The 20,802-nt window shown below is 44.8% G+C and overlaps 1 protein-coding gene across 3 annotated transcripts in view; it reads left to right on the forward strand.

Moving 5' to 3' along the window:
* Positions 1-487: 487 nt before the first annotated feature.
* slc8a2a (solute carrier family 8 member 2a) overlaps positions 488-20,802 on the forward strand; it is a 53,568-nt gene continuing 33,253 nt past the window's right edge. For all 3 annotated transcript variants that reach the window (XM_037687630.1, XM_037687632.1, XM_037687631.1), the window contains exons 1-5: positions 488-574; positions 1,024-1,161; positions 2,164-2,391; positions 3,924-4,202; positions 4,289-4,723. In XM_037687630.1, coding sequence (XP_037543558.1) covers positions 503-574; positions 1,024-1,161; positions 2,164-2,391; positions 3,924-4,202; positions 4,289-4,723 — 1,152 coding nt within the window. In that variant the 5' untranslated portion in view covers positions 488-502. The remainder of the gene's footprint in view (positions 575-1,023; positions 1,162-2,163; positions 2,392-3,923; positions 4,203-4,288; positions 4,724-20,802) is intronic.

Here is a 20,802-nt window from a genome sequence, read left to right on the forward strand (position 1 = left end):
CTTAGACATCAGTTTTTTTGTACATGGGTCTGTTAAATTAATGTTCATGTAAATATGTAGGTAACAAGTAGTTTCTTTTCTTAGAGTGTAAACTAAGCTCCACTATGAAATCGGTTATGCCTGCCTTGTAGCTTAAAAACTCTTTTTGCTTTTCTAGGTTTGTGTTGGGACCTGCAGCTCCACAAGCGATCCCCAACCTCGAGGGCTCATCTGGCTCAGGGAAACCATGGAACTCCTTCCAGTTCACCTCACCCCATTCCTCTTTCTCCTCCTCTCTTTGCTCCTCCTCTGCCACCCCTGCACCTCCTTTAGGTCTCAGGTCATTGAGCGAGCATCCAGTCCTGAGATGACCCAGTCCTTTAATAACACCACAGTGCTTGAAAAGAAACATTGTGCAGGTGTTGTGGTGTGTAGACCTGGTATTCTTCTGCCCGTGTGGCTGCCACTCAACCCTCCGGTAGGGGAGCAGGCAGGGAGGGCTATCATCTACTTCCTGTGTCTCATGTACATGTTCCTGGGTGTGTCCATCATTGCAGACCGCTTCATGGCATCAATTGAAGTCATTACCTCCCAGGTATCACAGTGTTTAATATTTATCCAAGATATTTAAGCTACGTCATTTGGAATCCTTGCTGTGTTTGTCTTGATTACTTTCTAAGTGTTTCACAAAATGTGTCCAGTGTGTCTTGAGATATTTTGCTAACAGACAAACAGGGTTGACTCCAAGTTCTTGTGGAGTAGCACAGAGTTTGTGATGTTACTGAATCATCTACTACCACATCAGGTTTTAGCATAAATCTATAAAACAGAATTATAGCAATCTCTGTGTTTTCCAAAGTCACTTGTCTATGGCAGCCATCTTGAATTGGGTTGACACTAGAGGTAATCAGCTCATGTCCATCTAAGTTTCATTCAGTTTTAGAAATACAAGCATAGATGACTTATCTGTGCTGTGAGCTTATGTATGCAAGCATGTGGATAACAAGCTTTTTCTGCTCTGTGTGGATACTGAAATCATACCAGGAAAAACAGGTGACCATCACCAAACCCAACGGTGAAACCACAGTGACAACTGTACGAATCTGGAATGAGACTGTGTCTAACCTGACCCTTATGGCCCTGGGCTCCTCGGCTCCAGAGATCCTGCTCTCCGTCATTGAGGTACCTACATGTATCTACTTTAACCATGAGGAAAAAACTGCTCTGCTAATGTGAAGTCCACAAAAGTGCTAGAAACTAATTTTCTTTTGGCTGCTCCATTCTGCAGAAATCACTCAGTGCACAAACTCACATGGAAGATTTCAATTCAGTTCAGTTTATTTATAAAGCACCAAATCACAACAAAGTTGTCTCAGGGACTTTACAGGAACATTCACATAAAAGACAATTAGTAAAGTTCTCTATCTAAGAATCCAGCAGACAAGATGAATCTTGGCTTCGTTGCAGTCTCCCATCCTGAGCAAGCACAGTGGAGACAGTGGAAAGAAAAACTCCCTTTAACAGGAAGAAACCTCCAGCAGAACCAGCTCAGGACAAGAGACCATCTGCTTTGACCGGCTGATTTGATGATTGTTTTACTCCTGATGCAACCTGGACTTGAACCCACAGCAGCTTCACTTGCTGTGGCAGTCCTTGCACAAAAGAGTCACCAATAAGAAAAAATCGAGAGCCTACCTGTGTGTTCTGCTCAGAGGCAGATGGCAGACTGCGCCATTTGGAGCAGCGGATATATCCGTCCGCTAACATCTTTTTCTGTTCTTGGTTTTCTTTTTTCTTTTCCAAGTGCTGCTTCGCTGGCTGAATAAAATGGGGAGTAGACCGCCGGGTCCGTAGCCTATTTATACAGACAGCGGTGGGACCCACACAGTGGGGGGGCGTGGACTAGAGTTTTTTCAGTGTTAGCGCCTGCGTGCAGAATTAAACCCACGAGTGAGCGTGGCTTAAAGGGCAAGCACCACAATGAAATAGAACACACAGTCACACGCAGACCTACAAAAATCTTGTTGTTCACCTTCACCCTACTTTCACAGTAATAAACTTGCATTTAGCACAATGCTTGATATGAACTGCAGAACAATAAAACCACAAATCAAACAACACATGTGGACATTATACACGTGTATTAAGAATAACTGTGCTTACATTTTGCTCCTCTTTGTCCAGGTGTGTGGACATAACTTTGAGTCCGGGGAGCTGGGCCCAGGCACCATCGTGGGAAGTGCAGCCTTCAATCTGTTTGTGATAATTGGTCTGTGTGTGTGGGTAATCCCAGAAGGAGAGTCTCGCAAGATCAAACACCTGCGAGTGTTTTTCATCACGGCTTTCTGGAGCATTTTTGCCTACATTTGGCTCTACCTCATCCTGGCTGTTATCTCACCTGGGATTGTGGAGGTACGATTGTTTTTACGTGACATGACTACACCTTTGGTTGGGTGATTGGACGACTGTCGGCCATTAACTTTTGGAGTTTGATTGTTTTGTTTCATTTTAGCAGGTGTCATTTTCTCTCTCTAGCGCTTTGACTGGTAATGACTGAACAATTCAAACCCAAACTTGAACTCAGTGTAATAAACTTGATTAAGTGCATCAACATCATCAAAAAATAACATCAAAAATCCATCCATCCATTATCTTTACCCGCTTTTTCCTTTTCGGGTCGAGGGGATCACTGGTCCCATGTCCAGCCATCACTGTCTGAGAGGTGGGGGACACCCTGGACAGGTCTCCAGTCCATCACAGGGACACATAGAGACAAACGAGACAAACAACCATTCACTCTGTCACTCACCTACAGTCAGTTTAGAGTCACCATCAGTCTAACATGCATGTTTTTGGTCTGTGGGAGGAAACCCACGCATATAATGCAGACTGCACCCAGAAACGTCCCCGGACCGGGACTTGAACCAGGGACCTGCTCGCTGAGAGGCAGCAGCTCTAAAAACTGCGCATCAAAAATTAATTAATTAATTAATTTTAAAAAATTAATTTTAGAGAAATGTTTGTTTTGGAAAAATCAAAAGATGCGTAAAGAACCAAGAAAGAAAAGGAAGAAAAAGTCTTGATGTCTCAACATGAATTATGGAGTTCGGTGTCATTTCACAGTAAATCAGGTCTCTCTTGTAAATGAATCCTCGAGGCTCAGTGGGATTATCCTGAATGAATGAAAATAAACCAATATATAAAATTTAGGTGCAAAGTTAAAACCAATCTTGTTAAGATGCACTATTCTTTTTTCTAATTTATGACTTTTAACAAACAGCAGCCACATTTTAAAAAACGGATCCCTAAGAACCAGCTGAAGCTTTACTGTTGTGCAGTTTTTTAAATCTCGGATCGCCTGTCAGTTTGTTACAGTAACACTTTCCCAATCACTCATCAGCTGTTATGCACAGACTCTTGGACAACTGAAACAATTGCTTGTTTTAATGATATTATTATCAGCTAAAGTGGCACCGTAAACTCTGTGGTGGAGGTTTAATGAATATAAACCATTGTGTCCTCTACTGGTGCCTATTCACTTTTATTCATGCGTTAAAGGTTGTGCACAAATTAATGAAGCCATGGCTGCTTACGATTCTTATGTCAACTGCCAATTTATGGTGGTGAAACTTTTCTTTCTCACCTTCTTGCTCTGCAGGAACATAAGATTAAACAAAGTTTTAGTGAAGGTTCCAGATTTCAAAAATAGTGTTCGCTGTGACAAGGACATTAAATTAGATGTTAATTCATGTCTGCCCTCACCGTTATGAAACTGCTTTCCAGGCCCGAGCATGCTTAAAAACATTTGGGCAAATATCTTTCCAGTCACCGGTTGTTCGACTGATGATGGCCTATGGAACATTTTAGCATATCGCCCAACGTCACCACATTTTTATTTAACCAAATATACGAATTATCTAATGGTTATGTTTTTGCATCCCCAGGTGTGGGAAGCTGCAGTGACACTGTTTTTCTTCCCGGTATGTGTCTTGTTGGCTTGGATCGCTGACCGACGGTTACTTTTTTACAAATGCATGCACAAGCAGTACCGTGCTGACAAGAGGCATGGCATAGTGGTGGAAATGGAAGGGGACAATTCCTTCAAAGACATTGATGTTATCATTGATGAAAAATTGTCAGATGGTAATTCATGCCTTGAAAAGCCCTCTAATGTGATGGTGTCTGTGCAGACAGGCAACGAACTAGACCAGAACAAAGAGGAGGTAAGTCATGTGACTGAGGTGCAAAGATACTGGGTGGTTCTTGCCTTGTCTTCTTTCCATTAAAACTAGTTTCCTCTCCTAAATAGGTGGTCCGTATCTTGAAAGATCTGAAGGAGAAACATCCAGACAAAGACCTGGATCAGCTGATCGAGATGGCCAACTACTCTGCTTTAGTTCACCAAAAGAAGAGTCGTGCCTTCCACCGTGTCCAGGCAACACGCATGTTGATCGGAGCAGGAAACATATTAAGGAAGCATGCTGCTGATCACAGACGGCGTGCAGAAAGACAGGGTGGTGAAAAAGCAACATGCTCACATATTTGTTTTGAACGTGACCAATACCAGTGCACTGAAAACTGTGGCTTTCTGATTCTGGGAGTGATCCTTGATGGTGGCACAGGCCAGGACACATTCTATGTGGACTACTGCACAGAAAATGGGTCAGCCAATGCTGGATCAGACTATGAATTCACAAAGGGAACTTTGCTATTTAAACCAGGGGAAACTCGAAAAGAGATCAAGGTAATACGAAATCTTAGGTCAGTGATTTACAGTTCTGGCCCTCTTGGCTCACTGTCCTCCTGCATGTGCTAGATGTTTCTGTTTTATGATAGCAAGGGCGTCAGAAGCATCCGTAATGTGGGGGGGGGACACAATGATGTGTGTAGGTGTGTGTGCGCGCACGTGGTCCACGCGTGTTAAAGAAGTGTACACTAATATACAAAAAAGCAACATTTCTCCTGGATCTCCTTTAATTCCACACATTTAAAACATGTTTCTCACCAAGTTTGTGTAAATTCATCTGTGGTTTTAAGACATTTTATCTTTAATACACTTTAACACAGAGCGTCAGGTCGGCACTATTTGTCTTTATAGAGAAATAAAAACCATCACTGGACTTTTTTACTTGTGTTCAACACTCCTCATGTAAATGATGTTTGTCATGAAGCTTGAGGACAGTAAGGTGTGGATTTTAAAGACATTTCTACTTTAATGCACCTGAACACACAGAGTCTCTTCCACCTGCAGAGTCTCACAGTTACTGCTGAGAGAACATGCTACAGACGTAGCTCCTCTCAAACATCCTCCTAACATGAATACATGTTGATGATCAACCCCCTGGTCAACACATGCCCGCACTAAACTCGCTAAACTGGCGAGTAACACAGGAACCTCCACCTCCTCCACCTGTGCACCTTTTCTGCCGAGGCAGGAGACTCAGCAGCTGCACAGTTTCTGCTCTGTGTGGAGAGTTGGAGGTAACCAGGAAAACCTGGAGTGGAGTTTTAGTGGTTTGAGTATTCTCCTTTTAATCAAGTGGAATGGATTTGTTCATGAAGAAAGAGAAACTGCGCCGCCTGAACTAATGTTGGGGGGGGGGGGGTTCCACATGAACGTTTTTTAAATGTGTGGGGGATTTGTCCCCTTCACATATAATGGTTGCGACACCTATGTATGATAGAATAGACCAGGGCTATTCAACAAAACTGCTCCGGGGGCCACAGTTTATGAAAGCCAGCAGCTCAGGGGCTGGACATCCATCAATTAAAGTCATTATGTAAATAAACAATGATCTGTTACTCTAAAAAAGTTAAATCTGGTCCTCTGGATTTTCAAAAAAACAAAACAAAGCAAAACAACAACAAAAAAGACGTAGAAACGTTTTATCTTTCACCCGAGAGACTTCCTCAATCTGAGGTGCTGTATTCAGCTCAGTCTTATAAATAGCGCCTTCTCAGAGTGGATCAACCAGTTTGCTGCTGACAACCAAAACCAGCTGCTCACATGGTCAAGAAACAGTAGCAGCAAACTGGTTGATCCACTCTGAGAAGGTGCTATTCAAGAGACTGAGCTGAATACAGCACCTCAGACTGAGGAAGTCTCTCGGATGAGAGATGAAATGTTTCTACATTTTTTTGTTGTTTTGCTTTGTTTTGTTTTTTGACTGTCCAGAGGACCAGATTTAACTTTTTTAGATTTTTCTACCTGGATTATTGAGCAGCATCAGGATAATGATCTGTTACCTTTTAAATTTATTTATTTTGTTGCATTGAATAATAACTGCAATAAACAGAACCCAAACCAAATCCATATATATATATATATATATATAGTTTGTTTTTTGTTTGTTTTTTTTTGGTCATGAACTCATTGGTGGGTCAGACTGAAGTCACCCGCGAGCCAGAAGTGGCCTGCAAGCCACCAGTTGAATAGCCTGGAATAGACTGTAGAACCACCTTTAGCAGCAATGACTAAAAGTTATTGTGTAACATAACCTTATCAGAATTTAGATTTTTGTTCCTACCATCATCCATCCATCCATTATCTTTACCCGCTTCTTTTTTGGTCACGGTGGCCACTGGTGCCCGTATACAGCAATCACTGTGTGAGAGGCGCAGGACAGCCTGGACAGGTCTCCAGTCCATCACAGGGACACATAGAGACAAACGAGACATGCAACCATTCACTCTCTCTCTCTCACCTAGGGACAATTTAGAGTTACCAGTCAGTCTAACATGCATGTTTTTGGTCTGTGGGAGGAAACTGGAGTACCTGGAGAAAACCCACGCAGCACAGAGAGAACATGCAAACTCCACCTAGAAAGGTCCCGGGCTGGGATTTGAACCGGCGACCTTCTCACTGAGAGGCAACAGCTCTACCAACTGAGCTACCTATCATCATAGCTTTGTTTTGTAAAAAATGTTTTCTTTATTTGGTTCTGCAACTCTTTATGGTGGTTTAATCAGGTTGTGGTTTTGACATTGACCGGACTGGAATGCCTCAGTTCTTTTTTTTCCAGCTATTTTGCTGCAGATTTGTTCCTTTGTTTAGGATCTTTGTCCTGCTGCATCAACACCTTGTTTGGTCTAAGGTTCGGAAACAAAACAAAAAGAAATCACAAAAAGTTCAGAATCAGTATAAGCTTTATTATCATTGCACCGAGATACAACGAGAACATGTACGTTCAGTTGTCCGAAAGATGGGCGGAGTGCACGAAGCTGCTGCTAATTAGCGCGGCCCTCTTATTCTTCCTCAGAATAATATTTTTGCTTAGATGAGAAAAGAGAAGGGCAGCACGGTGGTGCAACTGGTAGAGCTGCTGCCTATCAATGAGCAGGTCCCTGGTTCAAATCCCGGTCCGGGGGTCTTTCTGGGTGGAGTTTGCATGTTCTCTCCATGCATGCGTGGGTTTTCTCCGGGTACTCCTGTTTCCTCCCACAGACCAAAAACATGCATGTTAGGCTTATTGGTAACTAAATTGTCCCCAGGTGAGAGTGAGAGAGAGAATGGTTGTTTGTCTCCTTTGTCTCTATGTGTCTCTGTGATGGACTTGCGACCTGTCCACGGTGAACCCCACCCCTCGCACAGTGATTGCTGGGCATGGGCACCGGCGACCCTCGTGACTCAAAATGGAAGAAGTGGGTAAAAGATAATGGATGGATGGATGGATGGATGGATGGAAAAAAAAAGGCAAAAAAGAGGAGGAGAGACAGTATTAAAAAAAGATCTCTCACACCTTGTCCTAGACAGGGCACGATTTGAGGCATCAAAAAACCTACCACAACATAGCACATGAATAGATGTGATACATGTACATATAGGCCGTTGAAGACATTGAATGAAGGGAAGGTCGTAGCATAGTACAGAGCCCCCCCCCACCCCACCACCAGCCATTGTCCAGATAAGAGGTATTATTCATCATCAGCTCGGATGAGGTTCTGTCACATGTCCACGGCCTTGGGGAAGGGAGGGGTGAGGAGACAGACAAAGCATCTTTGTTTTTCCTAAACATGTCAGGAAGAGTTGAGATAAGTCCGCCGTCAAGGCCACAGTTTGGGTCAGGTAAAACTTGCAAATTGCCGTTTCTGCCTTTTAAAGTCTCGCTGGTACATTTCTTCGGTGGTGACTCCAAACAGCTGAATTGATTCTTTACGCTGGAAGTCGAGCTCACAGCTTCTCCAAGATTATTCCCAACCATTCATGGGTGCTGCCAGAAAGTTCACAGTCCTGATAACAGCCTGCTCCAACTCTGGCGGAGCTTCACATAATTCAGTCTGATTGCTGTCAAGCTTCGACACGTCCACACAAATTTGTAGACAATCCTGATTTCACCGACCCAAACAACAAAATCCAATTGTCATCATGAATCCAATTTGTTTCCATCGAGGCAAGAGGGTCCTCCTTACCCTGACTCCTGTTGGGAGAAGTTGATCAATTTTGTTGAGAGACTAGCTGATCAAATCCTTCGAATTAGGAAGGTATGTAGGGAAAAAAAGAGGCTCTTTAAGGGTTCACAAGACGAAAGAGAGCGGGGGGGGGGGGGGATACAGGGAGACACGTCTGCCTTCACTGGACCGCAGAGAGAGAGAAAAAAGTTGTTGTTACATCAAGAAATTTGTTGTTTTTTGTTATTAGTAATCATTTTAACCACCTCATGACTTTATATTTCAGAGGGTTGTCTATAATGTTCTTCATTTTATGAAGAATCCTTCTTTGTACAGTCATCTCCAAAGGTTCTAGAGGAGTCCCCAGAACCGAGTCAGCTTTCTTTATGTGCTTCTTGATCTTTTTTAAGTAATTTACTCTGGCACTGCTACCCCAACAAATGATGGCAGAAGAGATAGTGCTCTCTACAACAGACTTATAGGAGATATGGAAGGCCTTACTGAAGGACTTCAGCTTCCTCAAGAAGTACAGTCTGATCTGTCCCTTCTTGAAAATGGCTTCACTGTTGCATCTCCAGTCCAGTCTGTTTTCCAGGTGAATCCCAAGGTATTTATACTTCTCCACCACTTCCACTTCTTCTCCCATGATGGAAATAGGGTTGGACCTGTTCCTGTTTCTCCTGAAATCTACAATCATCTCCTCTGTTTTGTTCACATTCAAGATGAGATGATTGTTTTCACAATGCCACAAAGTGGTCTACTAGTTCCCTGTACTCAGCTTCTTGTCCATCTCTGATACACCCGACCACTGCAGAGTCATCAGAATATTTCTGCAGATGACAGGAGTCTGTTTTGTACTGGAAATCTGAGGTGTACAGAGTGAAAAGGAATGGTGAGAGTACAGTCCCTTGTGGTGCTCCTGAGCTACTAACCACCTGGTCAGACACACAACCCTTCAGTCTCACAAACTGTGGTCTGTTTGTCAGGTAGTCTTTGATCCAGGTGATTGTTGAGGCCTCCACCTGAGTCTTCTGGAGTTTCTGACAAAGCAGATCAGGCTGGAGTGTGTGAAATGCATTGGAAAAATCAAAGAACATGACTCTCACAGTGCTGTCTGCCTTTTCTAGATGACAGTGAGTTTGCTGAAGCAGATGTATGATGACATCTTCAACTCCAAGTCCACGCCGATAAGCAAACTGCAGTGGGTCCTGATATGTGCTTGTTTGTTTAGTCAAGTGGGCCAACAGAAGTCTCTCTAGGACCTTCATGCTGTAGGATGTCAGGGCAACAGGTCAGTCATTAAGGACTGATGGGTGAGTTTTCTTGGGTACTGGAACAAGGCAGGAGGTTTTCCACAACACTGGAACCTTCTCCTGGGTCAGGCTCAGGTTGAAGATGTGCTGCAGAACCCCACAGAGCTGCTCTGCACAGACCTTCAGGACTCTGGGACTGACATCACCTTATTCCGCTTGAGTCACTCCAGCTGCTTCCTCGCCTGACTTATAGAGATGCAGAGGGAGGAAGCAAAGGAGGCATCAGCATCCTCTGATTTGGTTGAAGACTGACATGTAGAAGGGTCCACGACTGAGGTGGTAGATACAATATTTGAGGTGTGACAGGACAGACTTGGGTCAAAGGAGGGTGGTATGTCTGTTTGGCTGGGCAAGAGAGGAGGATGCTGAGCTTGTTCCTGAACTGAATCTATTGAAGAACGTGTTCAGTTCATTGGCTCGGTCCAGGCTTCCATCCTTCTGATCCTCCTTCTGCTTGAAGCCTGTGATCTATTTTCATCCCTGACCATACCTCTCTGATATTATATATATATATATATATATATATATATATATATATATATATATATTTGTTTTGTTTTGTTTTTGTTTTTTGAATGTCCAGAGGACCAGATTTAACCGGATTAAACTCTACTCATATCAGAGACAAACTTGCTATAACACAACTACCATTGGTAGACAATGTCCTAGCACCTGCAGAATGGTTTCTGTGGCTTATTATACTCCTCCTGTGAGTCAGGTTGATTGTCTGTAGCTGCTGCCAATTAAGGTGCTGAAGAGAGAGAGAGGCAGGGTGCAGGCAGAACTCTTATATTACCCCCCTCTCAATTATCGTCTCCTGGTGACCTGAAGAACTTCTCTGAATGTGCCTTGAAGAATGTGGTGATGAGGCTGGGGCCCAAAATGAACGACCTCGGGATCCATAACCATTTTTCAGGGCTGTAACCTTCCCAGTCAACCAAATATTGGAACCCCCAACCCTGGCACCATACATCTAGGATACAGTGGACCGTGAAGGCCAGATGGTTGTCAATGAGACCGGGGGGCGGAGGGAGGTTGGCAGGAGGGCACAGCGGGCTCTCGACAACGGCTTTCAGTTGAGGCACGTGGAAGGTGGGATGAATCCTCATAGATGCAGGCAGCTGGAGTCTGACTGCAGTAGGGCTGATTATGCGGGTTATGGGAAAAGGACAGACGAAGCGGGGGGCCATCTTACGCGGGGTGTCTTTGAGGTGGATGTTTTGGGTCGAAAGCCAAACCCTTTGTCTGACCTTGTATGATGGGGCTGATGAGCGGTGATCATCGGTAACCTCCTTGTTTTTGGCGGCCATGCAAAACAGGGAAAGCTTAGTTTGGCGCCAGACCCGACGACATCTCCTAAAGTGATGCTGAACGGATGGAACCACTACATCACTTTCTTGGCTCGGGAATAATGGTGGGGTGTAATCTAGAGAGGCTTTGAACGGTGACATAATTGATTTACCATTTTATATTGTTTTTCTATTTTTTTTGTAATGTTTTTAATTTACCAAAAATAAAGTTGAGTTGAACATACCAGTAGCTGATGACATGTGAGTGTTGTGGGCATATTCCACCCATACCAGATGCTGACTCCATGTGGAGCGGTTGTCCTCCACCACACACCTGAGAGCAGCCTCCAGTTCTTGGTTGGCATGTTTGGGCTGGCCTTCGACTGCAGATGGTAGCTTGATGTCAGTCTGACAAATGCCCCTGAGGAATTCCAGAAGTTCTTCAATACCTGTGATATGAACTGGGGTCCTCTGTCAGAAACTATGTCCGAAGGGATGCCATGGACCTGGAAAACATGCTGGACCAACAGCTGGGCAGTCTCCAAGGCCAAGGGGAGTTGGGGCAAAGGGACAGAATGAGCTCCCTTTGAAAATCTGTCAATAACAGTGAAAATAACAATTACCAACAGAGGGGGCAACCCAGTGACAAAATCTAAAGAAATATGAGATCAGGGCCGGATAGGGGTGGGAAGTGGCTGTAATTTTCCTGCAGGGGGCTGGTTGCCAGTCTTACTCCTGGCACACATGGGCCAAGCAGCTACGTAATTCTTTATATCCTCTGTCATGGATGGCCACCAGAAGTGCCTTTTAGTTAGGGCCAATATGCGTGCGACACCTGGGTGGCAGTACATTTTGTGAGTGTGGAGCCAGTTGAGTACCTTAGCCTTGATACTAGTGGGGACAAACATGGTGACAGTAGGACCCGTCCCCGGGTCTGGTTCAGACTTCTGAGCCTCGAGGATGTCTTTTTCAATGGACCAGGTTAGAGAACTGACCACGCAGGATGAGGGTAGGATGTTCACTTCCTGTTTGGTGTCCTCTGGTGGTGAGAACTGGCGGGACAGGGCATCAGGCTTCACATTTTTGGAGCCAGTTCTGAAAGTTAGCACAAAGTTAAATCCCGTAAAGAACAGGGACCACCTAGCCTGCCTGGGGTTTAATCTCTTGGCCTCACGAAGATAAGTGAGGTTCTTGTGATCCGTCCAAATGAGAAATGGTGTGTCTGTGCCCTTGAGCCAGTGTCGCCATTCCTCTAACGACAACTTGACGGCAAGGAGCTCATGATTACCTACATCATAATTTTGTTCGGCTGAGGAAAGGTGCCGAGAGAAGAATTACAGGGGTGCACGTTGTTGTCATTGGGCGATCTTTGGGACAAAATGGCTCTTACACCAGTGTCCGATGCATCCGCTTTCAAAATAAACTGTCTCTTAGGATCAGGGTGGCAAAGGATGGGAGTAGAGGAAAAAAGCTTATTTAGCTCACCAAAAGCTGCTTCAGCCTCCTGAGTCCACTTAAAAGTCCACAAGGTGGAGGTCAACTGCGTGAGAGGGGCAGCAATCCTGCTGTAGTTTTTGATGAACCTTCGGTCAAGGTTGGCGAAGCCCAGAAATCGCTGCAGCTGCTTACGTGTCTCAGGAGCTGGCCATTCCACCACTGCCTTCATTTTCTCAGGGTCCATGCGGTACTGTCCACCTTTGAAGATGAAGCCCAAGAAAGACACAGATTGTATGTGAAATTCACACTTTTCTGCTTTAACAAACAGTTGATTCTCATGTAATTACTGGAAGACAGTTCTGGCATGGTGAACGTGTTGCTCCTCGTCCCGTGAATAGATTAAAATGTTGTCCAGATATACAAATACAAAAATGTTCAAGAAATCCCTCAGAACGTCATTAACCAGTGTTTGAAAAACTGTGGGAGCATTGGTGAGACTAAACAGCATAACTAAATACTCAAAATGTCCTAAAGGGGTCTTAAATGCCGTTTTCCACTCGTCACCTTCTTTGATTCGGACGAGGGAATAAGTGTTACAGAGGTCCAGTTTGGAAAATATTTTAGCGGAGTGTAGTCGTTCATGAATAGAGTCAATCAGTGGTAAAGGATATTTGTTTTTTATAGTAATCTGATTTAATCCTCTGTAATCTATGCAGGGACGTAAGGTCTTGTCTTTTTTAGCCACAAAGACAAATCCCACCCCTACAGGAGAGGTGGAGGGACGGATTATTCCTGAGTTTAAAGATTCAGAAATGTATTCTTTCATAGAGTCACGTTCTGGACCGGACAAATTGTAAAGGCGGCTAGAAGGGAGAGGAGCCCCTGGTAGTAAATAAATAGCACAGTCATAAGGACGGTGCAAAAGTAAAGATAGGGCCATTTGTTTACTAAACACAGGGGCTAGGTTGCTAAACTGCAGGTATCTTAGAAAAATCAACAGGATCAGAGACCTCAGTACATTTAACAGTAAAGTGAACAGCAGTTCTCAAACAATTTTTTAAGCAATGTGGGCTCCATTGTTCAACTCTTTTCTCCTTTCAAATAATTACAGGGTTGTGTTCCCTGAACCATGGGAAACCCAAAATAAGCTGAGTGATGGGTGAATCAAATATAAAAAACTCACTGTGTTCATGATGGTTCCCAGAGATAATGAGATGCATTGGTAGAGTCCTCTTTTGAACTGAAGCGAACTTCTGACCCATAAGTCTGGCCATCGTCAGTGGAGTAGGGAAGTGGTGTAGGGATGGATAGGAGATCGACCAAGTCCTGGCTGATGATGTTCTGCTCAGTCCCAGAATCCACAAGTGCAGAAACATATTTCCTTTCTTGATCAACAATAATAATGGTGTTAGGTTCCAAGCTAGAGACAGGGGAAGAAGAAGAGTTTTTCACCAATATATTCTGTTTTATTGGTGAGAGGGGCCGCTTCCCAAGAGCGGACAGCGAGCAATAAAATGTCCTTGCTTCCCACAGTAGATACAAGCTTCATTGTTAATCCTCCGCTGCCTTTCCTCCAGGGACAGGCTGGTGCGACCCAACTGCATCGGTTCTGGTTCTGAGTTGAGTTTGTACTCGAGCACAAGTACAGGTGGTTGGTTCAGGGTTGAGTGGAACCTGGAAGAAGCAGGATTCTGGGAAATGTAGTTTCTTCTAGTGGGAACAGGTCGGCGTCTTGACGTTGGGCAAAAACCGGAAGTAGGAGAACTCTGGGAATCGTGGTTTCTCTCCCACTTTCTCTCCTGAAGCTGATTATCGATGGCGTGTTGCCAAGCGAATCAACTCATCTAAACTTTGTGGCTCTTCTTGTGCTGCTAATGGTCTCTAATGGAATTAGAAAATGAATGCAGAAATGTACCTCTGAGTGTGACCTCTCCCCATCCAGGGTGAGCCGTCATTGAGCATCCGCCTTGTCGAAGGGTGAGTAGATGCTTTACGGCTTGGTCGAACACACAAATAAACTCTTCTAGAAAAGAGGAAAAATTAATGCACTGACAGGATGTGAGGATAAATTAGCGTGAGCCCAACGTAATGCATTGCCCTTCAGCTGGCTGATGAAAAAAGAGATCTTTGCAGCATTAGATGAATAAAGACTAGGAGCTCTCTGGAAAGCTGGCACCAGGATGCCCTAGACAGGTTCTAGGTGACTTTATTGTCATTTGCATGACATGTGGTACATGAGGTGGAGCAAAACTGTGTTGTCAAGGTCTCAGTTACACCCAAAAATAGCAATAATATAAACTGTAAATAAAGAAACAGTATACAAGGATCTGGGCAGCACGGTGGCGCAACTGGTACTGCTGCTGCCTCTCAGCGAGCAGGTCCTTGGTTCAAACCCCGGTCCAGGGACCTTTCTGGGTGGAGATTGCATGTTCTCTCCGTGCATGCGTGGGTTTTCTCCGGGTGCTCTGGTTTCCTCCCACAGACCAAAAACATGCATGTTAGACTGATTGGTAACTCTAAATTGTCCCTAGGTGTGAGAGAGAGTGAATGGTTGTTTGTCTCGTTTGTCTCTATGTGGCCCTGTGATGGACTTGCGACCTGTCCAGGGTGTACCCCGCCCCTCGCACAGTGATTGCTGGACATGGGCACCGGCGACCCCCGTGACCCAAAATGGAAGAAGCGGGTAAAGGTAATGGATGGATGGATGGATATACAAGGATCTAAGACATGCGCTAAACAATACTAATATAATAAAATACAATAATAATATAATATAACACAGTGTGTTAAACAGCAGCCTGAAAATGAGTCTGTTGTGAGCAGATGGGTATGAATATAGCAGCTTATGGGTAAGAAATCAGCAGCACGGGTACTCAGCAGCACAAATAGTGTCAAATTTCAAATTAAAGTGCCATTACTATGATTTTCCTGGTTAGGGATTTATGAGTAACAGCTTCAGGGTAGAAGCTGTTCCTCAGTCTAGTGGTTCTACACTTAATGCTCCTCAACCTCCTTCATGAGGGGAGCGGGATAAAAAGTGTGTGTGCTGGGTGAGTGGGGTCCTTCATGATGCAGGTGGCCCTCTTCCTGCATCTAGAGGTGTAGATATCTGTGATGGTGGGGAAACTGACTCCAACATCTTCTGTGCACCACTGTATGCAAAGCTTTTCTTTCTGCAGGTGTGCAGCCCCCGTGCCACACGTTGATGCTGGAGCACAGGATGCTCTCCACTGGACATCTGTAGAAGGAGGTGAGGACTGAGCTTCCAGACCAGCTCGCCTCAGCTGCCTGAAGAAGTAGAGTCTCTGATGAGCTTTCTTGATCATGCTGGTGGTGTTGTTGCCCAGATGAGGTTGTTATTCAGGTGCACACCCAAGTACTTGAAGTTGGAGACCACTTTCACTGCAGATCCTCCTGTGTGTGTGTGGGGGGGTGGGGGGGTTGCTCCTTCTGATATCCACAGTCATCTCCTTCGTCTTCTTCACATTGATGTGAAGGTTGTTCTTCCTGCACCACCAGGTGTTCCACCTCCTGCTTGTAGCTGGACTCATCATTGTTTGTGATCCACCCAACCATTGCTGTGTTGTCTGCAAACTTTACATAATGACAGCCAGATGGGTACAAAGGTGCACAGTCATATGTGAGCAGAGTGAACAGGAGGGGGCTGAACACACAGAACATAGCTGCAGAAAAAGCTTCCTCCGGCACCTTTGTGCAGCCTGCAGGATGCTTCCTGCTGCAGCTGATCAGCTGTTCTTGTGCAGAGTGGAGAATTGGACGTAGTTAAGAGCACTTGCAGGTGGCAAAGAGCAGAGGAGGCAGAGAGAGGAAAATCATGATATTCTGTGCTCTTTTAGAGCTTTAAAGTTTAGAAACATCGTTTAGAATATTGCAATAGTGTGAGAAGGGTTTTAAATACCTTAATATATACAGTACATGTATATATATCGCCTCCTATGAACATTTTGATCGGGGTTCTGGGCCCCCACCTCCGCTGCTTGGGAACGTACCTGGGTATCTCCAGCGCGCGGCATTCGTACCTGCACGAAAACATCACTCTCGTCGCCGTGGGAGACGTGCTGGCCGCCTCGTGAGGCTCAAAGCTAGCCTCGCTCGTTCCTCAGCTACAGCTGTCCACCGGACTGAGGTTTCTCCACCTGGATGCTTCGCGGAGTCCTGTCTGCTGCAGAACATCGGGTCGGAGGCGTGCAGCAAGCGCGCGCCCAGCTGTGGTGTTTCCAACCGTATCCAGCAAACCGAAACCAACCCGGGTCCAACAGCTGCACCATCTGCTGCCCCATCGGATCGTACCAACGACCCTGCTGTGTCCGGCGGCTCCTGGATTCCGGCTGTTTGTCCCGGCTGCACTTTCTCCGGCCGGAGGAGTCGAGGACCCGACGTAAACAAACTGAAACCGCTGATCTGGCCCCCCCCCCCCCAACTTCTCCCTCAGCTGCTGACCCAACAATGTTTGCTCTCCTCAATGTGAGGTCTTTAACAAACAAAACCTTTATCATGAATGACTTTTTCTGCACAAATAATCTGGACTTCATGTTTCTGACGGAGACTTGGCTTCCTCCGGGTGAGTCAAGTGTGTTTTCTGAACTGGTGCCTGCTGATTGTAGTTTTCTTAATTGCCCGAGGTCATCTAGAAGAGGTGGAGGAGTGTTGGCTGTTTTTAAGAAAATCTGGAAATGCAGACTGTTACAGACACCATCTTTTCAGACCTTTGAACTGCTGCATTTTGAACTGGGCCGCTCCAACCCCATGTTGATTGCGATGCTTTATCGACCGCCCAAATCCTCCACAGGCTTCATCAGTGAACTGTCTGTCTTTCTCACTGCAATACTGTTAAAATACGACCGTGTGCTGATTCTGGGGGACTTCAATGTGCACGTCTGTTGCCCTGAAAAGCCTTTGGTTCAGGACTTTTTTAATCTGATCTACTCTTTAAACCTGGTGCAAAATGTTGTCGGCCCCACACACCATCAGGGTCACACTCTTGATATTGTTCAGTCTTGTGGTGTCTCTGTGTTAAATCTGGAAATTGGGGATGCTGTCATGTCTGATCACAAACCAATCTCATTTGTAATACCTCTTGCTCATGTCTCTAAATCTCCCGCTCCACCCAGAACCTGTCGTATATTTAACCCTTCAACTGCTGCTCGTTTTTCCTCTGCCTTTATTACCACTGCTGCTACAACACCTGAAACCTCTGCCTGTGTCGGTGCTCAGGAGCTGCTTAGTAACCACAATGTGACCTGCACTAAGGTCTTGGATCTGGTGGCCCCACTAAAAGTCAGGAAATCAAGGAGAGCCCAGTACCCATGGATGAATGAGACCACCAGGACAGTGAGACGCCTGTGCAGGAGAGCTGAGCGCAAGTGGAAAAAGGACCATCTCCAGGTTTCTTTCATTTTGCTCAAAACCTGTTTAAAAAAATTACCAGAACACTGTCAAATCTGAAAAAAACAAATATTTCTCCCAACTCATCAACTCAAATAGACACAACCCCCGCGCCCTATTCACAACAGTAAATTCCATTCTAAATGTCCCTTCGTATTCATGTATGGAGGCCTCTGTTGACACCTGCAATGACTTCACTAAATTCTTTGTTAACAAAGTGGAGTTGATCAGGGCCTCCATCCCCCGCTCCTTAGTCGACCCATCAGCTTTTGTTTCGTGTTCTGCTACTTTCAGGCAATTCAAACCAATCACACTCCCATTGTTAAACAAAGTTGCTGGTCACATGAAGCCATCAGGATCACCATTGATCCCCATCCCAGCAGCATTGTTCAAACAGGTTCTACCAGCGATTGGGCCTGCTGTTCTAACTCTACTAAACAGTAGTATTGCTAGAAGCGTGGTCCCAGAGGCGTTCAAACATGCAGTAGTCACACCGTTAATTAAGAAACCTGGTCTTGACCCTTCAGCCTGCTCAAATTATAGACCAATCTCAAAACTCCCCTTTCTGTCCAAAATCCTGGAAAAAGTAGTTTTTACTCAGTTAAATCAGTTTTTAACTGAGAACAAAATCTTTGAGGTCTTTCAGTCTGGTTTCAAGCAGCTCCACAGCACCAAAACAGCTTTGGTTAGGGTTTGTAATGACATTTTAACAGCAAATGATTCTGGTCATTTTGTGGCTCTTGTACTCCTTGATCTTACTGCTGCTTTCGATACTGTTGACCACAGTATCCTCATCTCTCGGCTTGAAAACTGGGTTGGGATTACAGGTGCTGCATTAGACTGGTTCCGCTCATACCTCTCTGACAGGAGTTTTTGTGTGAAGGTGGGTAAAAATCTATCCACTTCAATGCCTCTTTCCTGCGGTGTCCCGCAGGGCTCGATTCTCGGATCCCTTCTATTTTCGCTCTATCTGCTTCCGCTGGGGTCGATCCTAAGAAAACATGGTATTCCATTCTATTGTTACGCCGATGACTGTCAGATCTACCTGCCACTGAAACCAGCCAGTGCTTGTTCCGTCCACCCTCTCCTCAAATGTCTGGACGACATTAAGACATGGATGGCTTCAAATTTGCTAAGTTTTAATGACCAGAAGACTGAAGTCATTGTCTTTAGCCCTAGCTCAGCTGCCGCCTCTTATCGTGTGAACCTGGACTCTGAAGGATTTTGGGGTGTTCAAATGACCCGAGCACAGAATTTCAGGAGCACTTCACCTTAGTATAAAAGATTTAATTGAGACAAAGTTAAAGTATGCAGATATTACATATAATCAGAGTGCAGTCTGAGGAACAAAATCAGAATGAACCTTGCCTGGTCAATCAGCCGATGCTTGTTCAACCAAACTTTGTGTCTGAGCGAGATTTATAGGTTTCTCATGTCCCGCCCTTTCGGGTTCGGACAGACTTGTGATTGGGTGTCAAAACCTCTTGATGGTCTGAGTGACACCCTGTTCAGCCAGTCAGGAGCAGATCTTATCCATGGTTACTCCAGATGGTCTTGCTCATTCTTTTACTGATCAGGGTTGATTTACGAGCTTTGTTTTGGAACACAGGACACTTACTCTGGCTCTCGTCTGTGTAAAGCTTTAAAACACGTTTTCTGTGTGTCTGAACTATTATTAATGTGAGAGCATAAATACTCCATCTGTTTTAAGTATAAAGTATATGAATGTTTGTGTTTTAGCGTTATTTATGTTTAATCAATATGTACGCCGTGTGTCACATTGGTGGGCCCTCACTCTCAGCTGCTCTGCTCAGATGAACAAAGAAGGATCGTTTCCTGCTGCACGAACAAGTGTCTTACCTGTCTCTGTTTCCCTCAGAGTTATATCAAATGTGAACTTGTATGATTATCCTTAGCACTTGTGAGATTATATAGAACGTGAAGTAATTAGTGTATGATTATACCCGCACACACCTTGTAGAAAATGCATCATTTCACATCATCAGAGAAATGTCAAGGCTTGTCAAAAGATATAAAAGATATAAAATATATCAAATCCAACAACTCCCTTCAGCCTTATCTGAAGCACTCTGTTAAAAACCTTGGAGTGGTTTTTGACTCGGATTTTAAGTTTGACAAACAGATCAGTTCGGTTCTGCAGAGAAGCTTCTTCCAACTGCGGCAGGTAGCTAAGCTCAAGCCAGTGCTGTCTAGACCCGACCTTGAGACACTAGTCCATGCATTCATCACAACCCGCCTGGACTATTGTAATTCACTGTATGCTGGGGTCAGCCAGGCTTCTATCTCACGGCTACAGCTCATCCAGAATGCTGCAGCTCAGCTTTTAACCGGTACACCGAGGTATGAGCACATCACACCAGTTCTGTCCTCCCTACACTGGCTTCCTGTGAGAACTAGGATTGATTTCAAAATTCTCCTCCTGACCTATAAGTGCCTAAATGGCCTCGCACCCATCTACCTCTCTGAGCTACTGGAACCATATGTTCCCTCTCGGGCTCTGAGATCATCCGATCAGCTGCTTTTGGTTGTTCCAAAAACACGACTGAAGCTCCGAGGAGATCGGGCGTTTTCAGTCATGGGTCCCAAACTGTGGAACAACCTACCCCCCAACATTAGGCATGCCACCTCCCTTCCTGTGTTCAAATCCCTGCTAAAAACATATCTGTTCTCTCTGGCGTTTCATACTGTGTGAGTTGATTTAGTATACCTTGTTCCATGTCTTCATTTTAATGCTGTTGTTTTAATTTTTTAAGGTATATTCTTACTGCTTTTTATTTCTTAGTGTTACCCTTAGTGTTAAGCACTTTGATAACAGTCTATCTGTTTTAAATTGTGCTCTATAAATAAATATGACTTGACTTGACTTGACCACATGTGATGAGAATGAAAATAAAGAACCTTGACCTTGAGTGTGTGTGTGTGTGTGTGTGTGTGTGTGTGTGTGTGTGTGTGTGTGTGTGTGTGTGTGT

This window comes from Nematolebias whitei, chromosome 14 (assembly GCF_014905685.2).
Source record: "Nematolebias whitei isolate Nwh7 chromosome 14, NemWhi1, whole genome shotgun sequence".
NCBI classification, from domain to species: Eukaryota; Metazoa; Chordata; class Actinopteri; order Cyprinodontiformes; family Rivulidae; genus Nematolebias; species Nematolebias whitei.